We start from the raw sequence: 17117 nt of genomic DNA on the forward strand, positions 1-17117 counted from the left end.
AAAATACTACTGTAGCTGAGATGAGCTGCCTGTGCTCCAGCCCCCTGCATGACACACTCCTATATTGTCACCTAGTAACTAAATAATAACAATTCCAAACTGCCAAATACTAGTGGGGAGCTTTGAAGGAGGGGGGAAGATAAAGGTCAAAGGAAGCAGCTAAACTTGGTGATATCCACAGGCAACAAGGAAAGATGCCCAAGTGTGGGAGTGTCTCCTGGAAGCAGCAGGGAGATGAAGAGGTGGGTGTGGGTCTGTGCAGGCACACACAGCAGTGCCAGAGGGGCACAAAGGGTCTTCCCAAGGGCTGCTCTGCCAAAGCCTGAACATTGCAGCTTCACAGGCCAGCTGAGCCCATGAGAAACCACTGCTGCAAACAGAAGAGAGCCTTGGGTTTCCATCTGCCAGCCTGGGCACAGGGAGATTGTGTTACATGTGGCAGTGGGGAGAAGGGAGAGAGAATATGAGTAATTCTCAATTCAGTAAAAGGAGTGTGAGCTGTGCAGCTGCTGCAGTGCAAACAAGTCCTACCAGCACTAGCTATTGCTTTGGGTCAGGAGATCATACCATTGCAGCCTGCTTCCTGACTTCTGCTTCATCCCAGCTGCTCTCCTCTTGCTTTAGTGCCTGCCTGCAGGAACAGCTAGCTCTCTGGAAAAAATCCAAACACAGGGAGGAGAGGTTACGTGTGCCTGAGGGAAGTGACAACACCAGGCAGGTCACTGCTTAATCTAAAAGCATTCAAGGAGGGTCAACACCTACTAAAAATAAACACATAAATACACACACACACACACACACTGTGCAGGAGAAGGATTTACTCAGATGGGACAGCCAGGCGTGCTCGAGGTTCCTGGAATTTGCATCTCTGGAAAACTGGCAGCTATTCCATTTTAATCAGACAGACTTGTGCTGCCAATGGCTGGGAGCTGACAAGTTATCCTCCTTCCAGGAAGGGCTGCTGTAGTAGGGACCAAAACTGCCCTCTCTTCTCCATGCCACAGCCAGCCTGGGGACTCCAGTTCTTTCCTGCTCCCCAAATCTAAATGTCCCCTATCAGACAGTCAAGGCAATGCCACTGCCACAGGCTGGTCGGTCTTCTTATGTAAATGAACCCGGGGTAATTGGGACAGTTACAATCAGTCCCTGACAATGTTTGCTTTTGTGCACACCAGTGGTAAATACAGACTGAGCTGCTTTCTAAGAACAGAGTGAGGGGAGAGCTGCAGGGAGGGACACAGCTCAGCTTCTCACAGGGCTGATGAGGAAATAAGAGCTGTTTAAACACAGCAATGCTCTCAAAAGTGTGGAGCCGACGGGCAAGGCAGGAGGCAGATGCTGCAAATAAAAGTAATTGGCTGGAAGTCTCAGAAATATTCTGGGAAGCACAGCCACTGTGGCAGGTCTGTGGAGCTGTGCCCCTGCATTACAACCTTCATTCCACAGACAGAAAACTTCCAGAGCATTTATCCCCCTCAGGATCCCAGCCACAAGATCCAGAGCTCCCAGCAGAGCCAAGGCTGGACAGGACACAAACAGCTCAGCCAGAGGAATTGCTGGGAGTCTCCAGGCTGCAGGAGCACAGGGGCTGGGCAGGATCAGTCACTCCTTTGCCGCAGCCCCATGAATTCCCAGATATGCTCTACTTTTGTTGTGCCCTTCAGGGCCCACTCAGCAGCCGTGGAAGAAACCTAAACAAAAAGCAACGGCCCCCTGAAATCCTGTCATGCAAACAAGACTCTTCCCACCCATTGCCACAAGGCCTGAATGGAGAGGGACTGAGCCCCCCCTGCCCAGCCCTGCCTGGTGGTCTTTTTGTCTCGTGACCTTCCCCACACAAACACAACCCCACAACAATCAGACAGGCAACAGAAAGCGCCAGTCTCGCCTTTCCCAGCCCTTCAAGGCAAGCTGGGCAGGGAAGGGGGGAGAGCTGGGGGGGGCTGAAAGGATCTGGGGATGAAGAACTGATAGAATGGGCAAGGAAACACCAAGCAATGTTTTAATTTCTACTTGGACAGTCCCACGAGCCAGGATAAAAATGGTTTTAATGAAAGAAACAAAAGAAATGTCATCTCGAATGGCTAAAAGGGACATGGGAATACCAGCCAGAGGGATTTCCATACCCAAATAAATAAATAAATAAACAATGCTTCTAAACCCTGCGAACATCTTTTAATGTTCCCTCCAAGAGGCCCACAAAATCAAGCCCCTTGATGCAAACTCTGCTGGCTTTACTTGGCTAGCTTTGAGATTTAAAGTCTGAGATGGATTAGATATAAAGGTTTCCCTTTAGGCTGGGGGAAGACTATTTTGCAATTGCTGTAGCTGTAGAAAGCACCAACACACATGGAAATCCTTCCTGGTGTGACACCTTCAAAGCACAGCTTGTCCTGAACAGGGAAAAAGAGAGTCCTCAGCTGTGGTACTGACAGCCAGGAGGAAATGTGCCCCCAGGCCCCAGAGTGCCCTTGTGAGGTAACAGACACCTTTTGGCTGCTGCAGGATATGTATCACCTTTGGGAATGAGCAACAAGGGTTGCCAAGGACTTCTTAGGAGCAGATCAGGAGACCAACCTGGTAAGAGGAAACTCCTCACCCTCTGAAATGCCGAGGGATTCTCCCATGCTCCCCGGGCAGACGCTGGAAGAAATACAGACTCCACGGGCAAGCAAAACCAGTAAAATAAAATGAAACACAATCTCTCAGAGCCTGGATTCAGGGAGCTTAGCAGAGCCTTTGGCTACGCTTCAGGGCACTGAAATACATCCCAAGTACCTTTACAAGGAAAGGAGGCCGTGCTTTTGCCAAAAGCCGAGATCTGTGTCCCATGAAATCCTGGCAGCTGAGGCAGTAACAGAAAGCAAAGCCATGGGGAAGCACTGGTGTGATTTACAGACACATTCAGCCACGTGGGGAGAGTGACACAGTGAGAAGTGACATCTCAACTCCCCCTGCCAGCCCCCCGAGCGCTGGTATCGTTACCACAGCCTGAACCAAACCACTGCAACCACACAGCGAAACCGAGCAGGTGTGAACTCACCTCCCTGGGAAGGTGCAGGTGGTGTGAACACACAGAAGGTGCTGACAAAGGCCACGTGCAGCAGTTGGGTGCAGGAGGCCTCCCCCAAAGCCAGCACACAGTGCACAGGCCACATCTGGCCTGCTGTGCTCGGTGACAGGGCACGGAGCTGCAGCTGAGTCTTGCCCATGGCCTGACATGAACTGGAGTCAGTGGCAGAGCAGCAGCACTGAGCTTGCACATGACTGGCAAACTTCCCACAGCAAGGATACTGCCTCCTGTCAATCCACTCCAGCCCTAATCCTCCATGGAAAGATCCCCTCAACACTGTGCTAAGAGGCAATCTCTCAGGCCAGACGTTAACAATTAATGATAGTGGAGATGACAGAGGAAGGGACAGATGGAGAACAGATATAACCAGGCTCTGCTCATCACAGTGAGTGACTTGGAGGAGCTGGACAGGAGATATAAAGACAAGATGTTTAGTTTTGGTTAGCCCTCAGTGAAGTACCACACATCAGCATGCTTGGGACAGCAGAAAGCAAGCCAGGTCAACTCCCATGGCCATCATCCTCTTCTCTCACCATTTCTATGCCAGCAAATCTCACTGCATAGATAAATATTTGTTGTAGTAAGTAGGGAAGCACAACATACTGGTTGCTTAGCTGAGGTTAATTCCTGTCCCATCCCACCCTATTTTATTGCATTAAAAAATTAATTATAATGTACCTTAGTCTTTATTATGTCAATGAAAATTATATGGACATTTTCATTGACCAGTGTTGCTTCCTCCAATTCTCACTCTACAGAGTTTGGAGGTACCTAAAGTAAAAATTATTTCAGAAACTGCCAGTTGGTGTCACCAGAAGAAGCAGGTCCTGGTGAACAGCTCCATTCACTCCTCCCTTCCAAGGCTTTGTGGTCCTGCTCTCAGACAAACCGAAGTGAGAATCCCTCCCACACCAAGGAAATGGGGCAGTCTAGATAAGTTGGATCTGTGGTGGGGGCTGAGGGGAAGGAGGGGCATGTCAGATGGAAACACTGCTCAGCCTGACCCTGGCACACATCCCTGTGAGAACACATCAGGCAGAGGTGGGTGCAGCACCCACAGAGCTGCACATTGTTACAGCAACAACAGACTTTCCACAGCCAAACTCTACTGCACTGAAATCCCCAGCATCTGGTGGCCAAGGAAGACACTGGCAAAGACTTTTTGCCTGACATGAAAGATGTTGGCTGTTAGCAAGGCTTGGATCCAGCACTTCACCTTCGAAAATATTAAAATAAACCACAGAAGCCTCAGGGGAGAAGGTGATTTCAGCCTGGATGTTCCTTTCGCCTTGGCACAACTTTATGGTGCGTAGCACAATATTCTCCCGGCGTATCTGCTGCCTCCCCTTCAGCCCAGGCTGCCAGGAGTGAGGAAGAGCTGAAGGACTTGTCTCTCAGTGCTAAAGGGAAAAGCAAGAAGCACCAGTGTTTTCCCTCACAACCTCCCGTGCTTGAAAAATTAAATTTATCACACGAATGCTCTCCCATGGAAGGGATGCACGTTGTGTGAGCTTCCTTTAATGAAACCCTCGGCGAAAGAAATTGAATATTTCTATGTCTGCATGCTAAAAGAAACACTGTAAAATTAAAATCAGTAGAAGTCCTTTCCCTTCTGAAACCAGTAATGAAATTAGAGTGGGGCCTGAAGGAGGCAAACGAGGCCCCTTCAAAGGGACCAGGATTTCAGCTTGTGTTTAAAACCCCACAGTGGTAGATCTGTACTTATTTTAATGACCCACCAAATCCTTTTAGTCCTCTATATCCCTCAGTGAAAGCCTAATAATGAAAAATTATCTACTAGAACTTGGCTTTTCCTGAAAAACAGTATCTGAGCAGATCTCCAAAGACAGCTATTTCTGTGGATACCACAAATTGGGACTGCAATACTCTGTTTTCGGATATCATTGCGTTTCACATTTTCACAGCTTCCTTGGAATAACATTTGATACAGAAAAAGCTGAAATGATACTCACAGACAAGAGAACAGCCAAGCCTCTGAAACCACAGGGCCTCTCCATTTGTATTGCTTTTGTAACAAATATAGCCTGAGTCACAAAATTCCAAGTAAGAGATCCTCAGGAGACCAAAGCAAACCAATGCCTTGCAACATTAAATGCATTCATTTTTATGAGCATCAAATTCTGCCTGCTAATGGCTCAGTCATCCTCTGCAGCTCCCAATTTCCATTCCCAGCCTGCAAGCTGCCCAGGAGCCAGGGGACACGAAATACAGGAATACATTAAATCTGAGAAAGGAACCTCATGTCCATCGTAATTCAGCTTAATGGCCATGTTTTCTTTGGGAGCAGCAGCTGAGCCCTCCCTGACCACCACACATCCCAGATGCAAAGGAGCCCTGAACCCTCTGCTGTAACTGTGCTTCACACAAATGAATCCCATTCAAGCCCTGCACAAAGAGGGGATTCCTTGGAGTTACCTTTTTACCAAGTCACTAAAGCCCTTGCTATTTTACATGGACTAAATTCAAAGGCCTGAGCCTCACTGTGGAAGACAGTTTATCTGGACATACATTAAAATCCTGGAACACTTTGTCAGTCCTTACAGCCAGGCAGTATTACCAGCTGTAATGTAACAGCAGTTTTGATCTTGTACAGCAATTATTCCTCCTGGAACAGAACCATGGCCTGATATCACACCTACAATTCAGTCTTTTTTACAGGGGAGAGAGAGAGCTTCTCAGCAGCATGTGCCCCTTCATCACCCTCTCCAGTGCCCAATCCAGGATCCATTACAGCTCTGGCAAGGAAAAAGGCTTCTATTTTAAGCTTATTGAAGAGGCAACTGGGTGCTGCAGGATGGACACGGGGAAAAGACTCCTGTAAACTGGTTCTTCTTTTTCTCCACTGGGCACCACACAGGCAGACAACACCATGAGGAATGAGAGGCAATCTCATGATGAAATGGATTCAATTCCTTCTTTTTAGGTCTGTAGCAGCCTGTCCCCCATTGTAACAGGATATGGCCACTGATCTTCCTATTCCATGTTCCCACCTGTGAAACTAAATGAGCTGGTACTGGAGCACAAGCTTTGAAGTCCTGGAAGAGGAAGGGCTATTGCAGTGCTGAGTAAGGCCAATTCCCTACAACCCACAGCCATGGTGGTGGGACAAGCAAAAACCCTGAGGGGCAGAAGAACGTGAAGGAAACTAAAAAGCTCAGAGAAAAGATGAAAGAAACTGAACGTGGGAAGTTAATACTGCTTTGAACAGTTACTGAGCAGAAATCCTTCCCCAAAGTGACAGAACTGCAATTAGCAATCAGGGACTCTGGGTCTGGCATCCAGGCTCTCAGGCAAGGCCCACACCTCCCAGGAGATCCAACTGCAGGGCTTACTCAGAGCCATCTCACAGGCATCAGCAATATTTCAGAAAGGAAGGGCAGGAGCTGTTAGCTGAGCAGTGGGGAGGAAGCAAACACCGCTTGTTTATTCACAGGTCTTGCTACTTGAACCTTTTGCTTCCATCAGATGTCACAGTGATAAGTACCTGTTTAAGAAAAAAAAATCAGGAACAAGAGCAAACCCACCCCCTGCAGCTAATCCAATTAAGACACGGGATAAAGTTGTAGAGGTTAATCAGATCTGAGCCTTTGGGTCTCTCTCTGCTGCTGCTTAGTGACATATCTGGTGAGCAACACCAGCGAGAGGAAGGCCAGCCAGGAACACCAAGGACCTGGCCAGCCCCAGGAGACAAGTGCTGCTGCTCCCCCCTTTTCTGCTCCATGGGGCAGCAGGCAGAGGAGCACAGGGCAGGGCAGGGCAGCCCCGTGGGAGGGCTGCTGGCTCAGAGTTTGGCTGTGCCCTTGAGCCTCCTCAGGGGCCAGGACGCTGTGACCGATGGGCTGCATTAGACACCCCCTGCAGCAGAGCAAGGTGTGTCTGCAGGGCTGTGCCAGGCTGGAACCAGGATGGAAATGTACTCAGCAAGGAAAGTTCTGCCTGTACAGCTGCAGGGAGCTCCTGTGACCTTGTGCTTCATTAGCTGGAACTCTGTGTGTGCCCAGCCTGCAGCAGGGCAGGGGAGGGCTGTCCCTGCTCGAGGGGCACCAGCACAGACACCATGTGGGCTGTCACGAGCAGCCAAAGGAAAGCTGAGCTGGGCTTTGCACTGAAGCAGCTCCACCAGTGCTGGAGGGACAGGGTTCAGTGCTGATATGGGAATGCTGCTCCTGGCACACTCCTGTAACATCCTGCCTGCTGTCTGGCCTGAAGCCTGGCCTAAAGCTACCTTGCAAAACTGCTTTCCCCAGCTCATGCCTTCCTGTACAGTCAGATCTGCTCTGCCCCTCTCCCTCCTCCTCCCTTTAGGGCAAAAGAAGCCTCAGCCCTTCTTGCTTAAAGCAGCACCTGCACCTTGGGGGCAACAACTTGCTGTCCCCACCACCACAGCCCTGGGTGCAGGACAGTCAGCAGGGAAGGATGGACCTGCTCTGGAAGGTGCCCTACCCCTTGGCCCACCAGCCTGGGCTCAGCACAGAAGGGCACACACAGTGGGGAGAAGAAGAAACTTCTTCCATATCCATTTCTTCTGGGCAGGAAGCACACCTGGAGCAGAAATTCCCCTTCTCTCCTGGACAATACCTGCCAGCCTGTCAGGAGGACAGATAGAGCAGGGACTCCCGTGGGATGGCAGAACTGGAGTGACAGCAAGATGATGAAAGGTGTGTAAGCACCATTCTGACAGTGATGCCAATCTCCCTGGCTGCCAGAAATATTGTCTCAGGCAAGTGATTCCTAATCCATGACCACCATCTTCCCCCCAGAAGGGAATTGATACCACTCTACCACACTAGACTTTGCCAGCCCCCTTTGTTAAATTGTTCCTTCTTCTTGGTAAATTCCTTAATCCAAGGACAGTGATTGCCACTGTTTTTCAGTTTCTCAAGGGAACTAAGATCTGTTGCCCCCAAAATCAGAACTTTTGCCCTTCCTGAAGGAAGTTTTATCCTTCCTTTATAGACAAAAAGTTTTATAGCACTCAGCTATGAGGAGAAAAACTACATTTTCATTCTCTGGACTTGAAACACAGAACATTTTAGATTAAAAATAGCTCCCTTTTTCATTGTCTGCCAGATCTGGGAGGGAGGTGAAAATCCACAGGGACTTGATTTGATGCGTGAAAAGCAGAATTCTATAGCAGTGAGTATGCACACTCTTATTTTAGGTTAATAATAGCTCTGCAATAATACTTTGCTTTGTGGAGAAAACCAAAGCTTGGGATAGAAACACGCTGGCTGGGGCTCTGGTACTGAGTACCATGACAACCCAAGCACATCCCTCAGAAAGGGGGGGGAAACACTTTAAAATAAATAAATAAATGAATAATTGACTCTAATAACAATAATTGACTCTAACAACACAGAGTTAAACATCCAGTACGAGAAACTACTGAGTAATGCAGGAGGGATGGGAGAGAAGGAGGGTTACCTCAGTAATTTGATTAAGGGGGAAGAACAGCCAGTCATTCCCTTTCCCTGAGTCAGTGTAGGATGACAGAGGCTGGATCATCTATCCAACGTTTATAAGTGCCTGGCCACTGGCAAGGAACACAACACCAGAGCACCCAGAAACATCCCTGCTCTGGTGTCAACATCCCAGCTGGCACAGGCTGAGCAGCCTCAGCACAGGGGCAGGTCCTGAGCAGGGCTGACTGTTTGCCTGCTAACAGCACAAAACCACCTTGGGGCTCCCACTGGGAAAGAGCTCATTTAGCTGCACCTCCCAGGGAGCAGAGAATGACCTCAGACAGGCTCCAGCACTGGCACTGCAGAGAGCACCTTTCCTTGAATGAACTGTGTGCGTAACTCAGGGAGGTTGGCCTACGAGAAACCACCCGATGCAGCTTTGTGTAAAACCTCCACCCACACAGCAGCTACATAATTGATAAGGATGAAGAAGAACAGTATCCCAGGCTGGTGTTCAGGTCCTCAGGGATCAGCAGAGCTTGTTATATTCTGTTCAGCCTGAGAAGCCAGCAAAAGGGACACACTTCACACATGGCACTACATGCTTGGTCATTAAACACAGGCTTGGAACCCATAAAGTCACTGCTGCTTGCAAGTGTGGAGTAATTTTTTACATAAACTTGTTTGTTTTGCAGTAAGCACAAAAGTTAATTAGTTTTCATAGTTTTATTACTCCACATGGTCAAATAACAGCCTGGAGCTTCCAGTCAGCTGGAACTGCAGAAGGTCCAGAGAATTCTTACTGTGCTTTTCAGGACTGTTCGCTGGGCTCATAAATCAGCAGCTGGCACATGGCTCCTCTGCCCCAGCTTTTCTTGGCCACCAGTACCAACACTAAAGGACCCCATAAATCAGTGCAGCAATGGCAGCTCTCAGCTCATGGGCCACAGAGGGAATAAAGGTGGAAGAAGCTGTTTCAGACACGAGACAATTCTTTGGGAGGCATTTTGGCTATCACCACCCTGGGGGAAGTCATCCAGTGCACCTGTTTTGTTGAAGGGGACTCTGGTTCATAGAGCCCTAGAGGAGACAACACCAGAATATTTAACATGTGGAAGGCACAAGAGCAATCCTGCACACACACACATCTACCAAGGACCTGCCCAAACAGTTCCCAAGGCTGGCAAGTCCGAGAGTGATAAAGCAAACTTGCAGCTTAATAAAGATTCTTCAGACACTTTATTTAGGTTGGAAGGAAGTTATTCCTCCAGCCCTGGTCTCCAGGCACAGCTCAGAGACCAAAGACAGCAGCAGCAGCAGGACAATCTCCCCTGCTCTCAGAGCAGTCTCCTCCCAAAGGGGCTCCTTAATGTACAAATCAATGCAAAATAAATCTTTCTCCGAGACCCAAATATTATTGTCTGAGGACACACGAAGGAAAAATGTTTGTGCCTTCCCTGCTGACGGGGAGGAGAACCCAGAGACATAAATCCAGGACTGTGTGCAAAAGCAACTCCTCCATCAGCAACCAGGGAGCTGAGGGAAGAGGCAGCAGCTCAAACAGAAGAAAGAACCACAACAAACACTTTGATTTTCCTCCCCAGTGCAAACGACCAGGCTGAAAACCAACATCCTTCCATGGAGGCCACTGCCTGCAGTGGGAAAAGATGCTCAAGGCCCACTTCCCATTATTTCTCAGTGTGAGGGTAAGTAAATATGTGAGAGGAGTGGCAGGAAGACATGCATTTGGCTCTGGTTCAGAGCCAAGGGGCAGAACTAAAAACCTACTTTGCTTTCTAAATCCCTTAGGGCACGTCCCCATTCTGGTACCAGCCCCAGCAAAACATACAATCCATGTCAGACACATAAAGCATCCAGGACAACAGGCACACTTGTTTTCAAGTGCTTTGCTAGACCAGGTCAGAGCACACAGGATCAGCTCCTCCAGTAGTTTTTGTGAAACTTTTTTCTGTTTTCCACCTTCTATAATATTGATCCTCTCTCTGCCAAGGGTAACCATGGCCACATCTCACTGGCTTTAGGCTGCCACCGCCAAACACTTCCATGCAACTGTACATGACACACAAGTGCTACACAAACCACGGTCTCCATTATCACCTGTACCTATCGGTGAAGGACCACAGGGGCAGGGAGGTCCTTCCTCAGGGGACACTGCCCTGAAGAAGTGCATGAAACCAGAGGTTTGATGATCAATAGTCACAAACAGCTTTGCCTCCAGCAGCCTCATTTATCTTTTCCTCGTGCAACTCAGGATACTCCAGAGTATTCGCTCCTCACAGAGTACATTCAGTATCAAAGCACACAAAGAACGGTTCTGGGGGTAAGATTGATCCTGCTTGTTTAACATCAGCTCCACACATCCTTACTCTTCTCACCAGCAACACAGGGTCACTGCAGACAGCTGTTCCTAAGCAACAGGACCATACACTTCGAACACATTCTCTGTGTCTTGCTAGTGCTGGGTTTTACTTCTGGAGCTGAAGGAATTAAAGGTCCAGGTGAGACTCGGTGTCATCACAAACATTTGGGACTTTCACTACACATTTCACCAAGACATGTTGACTCTGGTCAACAGAATATCCCTGGGGTCACCATGAGCAGCTGAATCAGGGTTGATGGCACCGCTCAGGAGTCTGGGAGAGAGAAAGGAGTGACTGTCCCGGGTGCTACAGCCAGAACAGGCAAACACTGCAGGGTTTGAGTCACATCAAAATCCAGAGCATCCAGAGATCAGCTTTCCTCAGCAGCCTGTATGTACAACGGTGCAGGAAAACAGCCCATCAGCTCTGTCTCACGGTACCAAAGTGATTTCAGACCAGCTCGTAGTACAGAGCCTAGTGAGGAGGAGAGAAGGATCACAGCTTCCTTGGCTGCTGTCAAACTCAAACCCACTGCTGCATTTCATTTGCAAACTTGCCCCAGTACATTTGCACTGACTCCAAATACCAGGAAGCAATGGGAACATCGTACTTCCTACTGCAGAGGAGAAATATTTGCCTTCTAGATTTGGTAGAGAGTAACTTTAAAAGCCCCACAAATGTTACAGGCATAACTGATGGCGTAGAAAAGCACCTCCACGCTGTTTCCCCTCGCAGAGCAGCTGGCTTGTTCCTCTGGAGACGGGATGATCTCTTCCCCTTCTCTGCCATGACAGCACACAACCATGGAGCACAATGCACCAGCTGATTTGCAAAACAGCATCAATCCACTCTGTGTTTACGGCTTTCTCTCCCCTTTCTTTTTTAACACGCAGGCTTAAATGTTTTTATTGCTTCACTGATTTTCTATGCGCAAGACAGGATTTGAGAACAATGCATCAGCAAGGATCTGTGTGCCTAAAGCTCATCCCGCACATTCAGCTGAAACGGCAGAGCGTGCGCTTCCCAAGCCTCCCGCTGGAGCCGGGATCAGGAAGCGGCGGAGACACCGCGTCCCTCTCGGACACTGCAGGTTTCCAGGCAGCTCACACGTGGAAGGTACACAAATGTGTAATGAGTAGGAAGCCTCCCGAGGCTTTTTACAAACCTAGAGACATCAAGCTGCCAGTAACTCATGAGCTGTGTAGGACTGACTCAGCCTCCATGTGCGTTTTGGTGTGTTTGTTGTGACTCCTTGAAACACTTTGGGAAATGCCTACTTTTACTGGCACAAACTTAATAGTGCTGTGTTTGCTACACTGCCAATATCTGGTTGGTATTGATGGCTCCTACTCCCAAATTTTCGTGCTAGGCAAAGCCAACAGTCTGTGTACAGGCTGATGGGACTGGAGAGAGGAACAATCAAGGAGCCAGGGAAAGGAGAAATGGGATAGCTGATCACAAATCTTTCATGCTGCAGGGAAGGTATAAATACAGACAACCCAGAGACCCACATCCAGCTTAAGGGCTGGTTGGTGTTCAGTGCACAGAGGCATTAGAAGACTAAGGAGGAACTTGGGGCATTTTTGCTGTTCATCCTGCAAGAGGTGGGAAGATCACTAATGACCTCTGTGTAGTTTTTCCATGCTGAGCCATCAGCCCAGGGCATCGTGGCTAAAAGCCAAATCTGGGTATAAGCCTTGAAGTGCTGGGAGATTGCCATCCCCTGTAACAACACTGGGGATGGACACAGGCTAATCCAGGCACAGTAAAAGGCATCAGCCTGCAGAGGGAATAGTCTCTCAGACATCTATTCGCAGCTAAATGCCTCAGTTTCCCTCCCTGACTGAGGGAAGGATAAATTCCCCTCCCCTCTTTCCTCGGTGCTGCTGTATTCAAAAAAGCCTCTGGCAGAAGGCAGTGAGGAGCTGATAATCCAAAGAGCATCAGCAAACCAATCTCCTTCAGCAAAACCAGATCCTCTCCCGCCAGCCCATTCTTCCCTTCAAGGCTGTCCACAGGGCAATGAATTTGAAGGGACTCTCTTTTTTTCCCCAACCCCATAACCCAAAGTGGAGGAGTCAAAGGGTTAATGCTGCATGACAAAGGTCAGCCCAGTTTGGGGAGGGAGGAGAAAGGGAAGCATTGTGGCCACAGACAGCAGCTCCCTGCACACAACGCCACTTGAGAAATGTAAAGTGATGGTGCTGCTCAGGGAAAAGGCCTGAGAGCCCGGCCTAAATCCCAGGGCTTTATGGCTCACAAAAGCCCAGCCCCCTGAGTCATTAATCGTGTGCTCCATGGCCGGGTGCCTCAAAGAGCAGATGACACAAGCCCAGCTGCTGCCGCCGCCCCTCCTCAAGGTAGCGGGGCAGGGGCAGGTGCACTCCCCGCGCCCTCTGCTCGGGACTAATCTATTCTCCCGCCTTGTCCTCTGCCTTTCATCTCCCCCAGCAGCCCACGCTGACAACTGTAAATGAGATTAGACTCCAAGGCGTGGGGCAGATGCAGAGCCCCCTCTGAGCATTGCCAAGAGACCCTTGTAGCTTTTAAAATGTCTGTCCCCTTTACAAAGCACAGCTTGGCGGAGGGGGAGAAGGGGGCACATTTCTTGTCACACTCTCAGAAGCATCTGATGTAGCAGACAAGGCAGACCCTGCTTTGGGGACTGGATGCTCTTGTCACCATGGACAGTCTCCCACCAGCACCCCTGATTCTCCAGTTCACCTTAGGAGATGAAGTAACAACTCTATTATTATTTCCTAATTCCCATGATCTCTTTGCAGTACCACCCCACTTAAATATGGACATATCAGCACCACTCTGAAAAGGCAGTGATAGTCCAAAGTTCAGGCAAGGACTTGCACACAACCCTGTGCTCAACCCCCCTGCCTGTACTTGCTGCTCTCACTGCCATCATTTCCTATTCTTCATATTGCAGCCTGTGCTCCCGCTGCTCCCAGTGACCCACACAACCCAGCAGTGAGACACAAGGTATTTGTCAGAGAAAGAAGTAAAATCTCGAGTCACAAAGCACTGCCTACAGCTCAGCAAGACCTGCCTGCAGAGGTCCTGCAGCCACAGCTGGCAGGGGTTTGCCAGCACCAATAGGCAGGGAAGCTTTTCCAAGGGAAGGGTGATGTTTAGCTCAACAGTGCCCCGGTAAACAAAATGGAATTTCTTTTACAGCGTGAGAAGTAGTTTGTCCTGCCTGTGCTAAAGGCTGTCCAGAGAAAAGGAACACAGTTAACATAAAAGCTCATTGAGTTCAAAATAACTCCCTTTCTTGGTTACAACCAACCATGATAATAGCTGGCCTGATTTTATGGATTGCTTTGCAATTTCAGTCGTGCAGGAACCAGCCCTGGACTTAGGGCGGCTGCAAAGTCAGCATATTTTAAAACATATTTTAATGTTTATGAGACCATGGCAGAGCAGGTTCAGCTGCACCCACTGCTGGTAGTGTCAGCAACTGAACTCTTCCTGGCAAGTGCATATCTCTCCAGCCTTGTTTCTGAGCTCAAGTTTTCCATTAGCTGCCCACACAGACTGGGTAACTTGGCATCTCTCTGCATTCCCCATAAATTCTGTTCATCTGTTGCCATCACGCCCACGTACAAGTCTCAGGAAGGAATCTAAGATTTCTAAAGCAGCTGCAACAAAACACAGGCTGGATTGACAAGCAACAGGATCAAGGTGGTGAGCCAGTGAGGAGGGTCTTTTTGGAGAGTTTTGTGTGTATCTATTTAAAACAAGTTTGTTGTCATGACTACAAACCGGGGTATGGGTGAGAAGTGAGAACTCCAAGATGAGGGCTGATAATGTTAATTCACCCTCGAAATCTCAGCAGCCATGGGGAAACAGAGAAGATGATACAAGCACTTGGCATTTAACAGGGCTGAAAGCCACTTTCAGAAGCCAGGTCTGTCCTAAGAACAAAGATCACCCTCCTGGACAGCCCCTTTCCCCCGGCACAGCCAAGGGCTGGATAATTCCGATTAGCTGCAGCCATGGCTAAAGCAGGGACACTGGAGACACGGAGGCAAGGAAGGGCACTGAGGCCCTGGAAAGGACACAGCAAAGCTGGAACTGCCCCTCAGGAGACTCATCTGCAGACTCTCTCTAACCATGAACTTGGCTTCAGCAAGGACAGGGAGATGTTCCCATGTCTGTGCAAGGCAATTAACAGGGATCTTAATAGCACAGAGAAGTGTGAAACTATCAGGACCTGCTCCTGGGACTGTCACATTTGTAACTCTACCAGAAGATTAACAAAAAAATGGGGTTTTGGCCAGCAAAGGACAAATGAAGAAACCCCCCAAGTGATTGCAGAGGGATGGAGAGGCAATGCCTTGCTCTGCTCAGAGCTCAGATTCCAAAGGAGCCAGCGAGGAGTGCGCAGGGATGGCGCAGGCTCTGCAGAAGGCAGCAGATGTGTGTGTGTGGGTGGAGGGTGTTTATGAGCACAATAAATAAATGTATGAATCCCTATAAAAGTTCCCATATAAAAGTGAGTTAGAGCTGCCCGAGGGCCGCGGCCTCGTAATAAAAATCACATCTTGCAAGCCCAGTATGAAGCAGCAGCTGAGCTGGAAGTGTCTGGCTGCAGCACCGCAAAGCTGCGAGGCTGCTGCTCCCGAACTCTCGGGTGAAGTGCTGACCCCACTAAATGAAGAAGGAATTTTGGTACTTGCTTCAGTGTAGTCAGGATTTTGCCCTGGGAGGGGCTTCATTGAACCTCAAAGAATAGGAAGTAGTTCTGGGCCTGACTTTTTGTCAAATTTAATCCTTTTTACTTCTTAAAGAGAATCAATCTGCAAGTGGCTGAAGATCTTGGCTTGAGCCACTGACAGTTCCCAGTGTGACAGATTAGAACTGAATCAAAACAAATAAAAAATTCCTCCAGAAAGCATGGTCAGTCTCTCCTCTCCCCCAAAATAACCAAGCAAAAAGTACTTCTTTATGGCTGAGCAGCAATTTCCATCAAAAAGTTTTGAATTTTTAATTAAGATGTTGGGAGGGGGGTGACATTAAAAAACCAAACCCTTTAATTTTGTATGTCTAAATAGAAACATGCTGCTTTCTTTTGGTCATGAAACTTAAATAAAAGTTTTTAAATTATCTCCCCACAGGAAAAAAAAAAGGAAGAAAGAAATCATTAATAATTTTTTCCCCACTCAAAGGCTGGGGAGGGTGTGCTGACCTCTCCTTGACACTGTTTTCTGGGGTGATGGACTATGACAGCAACAAGGCACTTGCAGAGTCCCAGCCTGTGAATTCCCAACTGCTCCAACACTTTCTCCAGAGCCTCCTCTTGCTCTGCTGCTCTCCTGGGAGGTGATGAACACAGCCCCACGTGTTCCAGCTGAGGGGGGGGCTCTCAAGCCTCAGTCCCAGCCCATGAGTCACAAACACATGTGCACCTTCCACCACACATTCCCACTCCAAGTTCACACACAGCCAGGTCCCAGCTCCCAGGGAGGGCTGCAACTGTTCCCAGTTTGAACACACAGGCTTTCTCCAGTTATTAAGGCTGTCCTCATGTTTCACATGGATGCCAATCAGAGCTAAACAAAATGTTCCTACAGCACACTGCTGCTGGGAATAGCAACCTTGTTCCCTGACAAACGGCATCTTGCACTGCCCTGCAGGACTAATTGCACTGCTCTGATGATGGAATGCTCAAGGAAGACGTCAGCTTTGCCCGGGGGCAACAAGGGGCAACAAGGACATCATTGATTTATTCAGGACTTACGACTGGTTGTCACAGGTTGCATTCTCTTTGATAATAAAGCCTTACAGACAAGGTTTAAAATTCAGCTGCAGCCCTAATTGAAACATAGCTAATTACTGGAGGTCTGCCTTTACAGCCAGTTCCATTGTCACTGGGTTAATGTTCTGTAAATCCAACAGTCAAACTCTCCCTTCCCTTAAAAAGAGGAAAAAAAAGAAGGAAAAGCCCCCATCTACTATTCAAGCAAGTCCAATGGGAAATTACAGATTCCTCTCTTTGAGCCTGAGGTAGCTGCCAGCCAACAGCCCCATCCCACAAGGGCTCAATGACTTCAAAGGATGCCTGTAGAATCAGCCTCCAGATTAAGGCCAGTGTTGGAGACAGGAGAATTCAAAGTGGCTGGAACAAACCTCCAGCCCAGACCACAAGCAATTCATTGTGCATCCACCTTTTCAGTGGCAGCAAACCCTCAGAGCCCCAGGAAATTCCAACACACCATCACCCAGCTC

At 48.8% G+C, this 17117-nt stretch overlaps 1 protein-coding gene across 6 annotated transcripts in view; it reads right to left on the minus strand.

Annotated features, from left to right (window-relative positions):
- Positions 1 to 17117, minus strand: part of RHBDL3 (rhomboid like 3) — a 63163-nt gene that overhangs the window by 37687 nt on the left and 8359 nt on the right. The window contains exon 3 of one of the 6 annotated variants that reach the window (XM_027749613.2): positions 568 to 651. The exons of the other annotated variants lie outside the window; for them this stretch is intronic. Coding sequence (XP_027605414.1) covers positions 568 to 651 — 84 coding nt within the window. The remainder of the gene's footprint in view (positions 1 to 567; positions 652 to 17117) is intronic. 6 annotated transcript variants of the gene reach the window in all.

The sequence above is a fragment of the Pipra filicauda genome, unplaced genomic scaffold, assembly GCF_003945595.2.
Source record: "Pipra filicauda isolate LSUMZ 115617 unplaced genomic scaffold, ASM394559v2 scaffold80_size11013439_pilon, whole genome shotgun sequence".
Taxonomy (NCBI): domain Eukaryota; kingdom Metazoa; phylum Chordata; class Aves; order Passeriformes; family Pipridae; genus Pipra; species Pipra filicauda.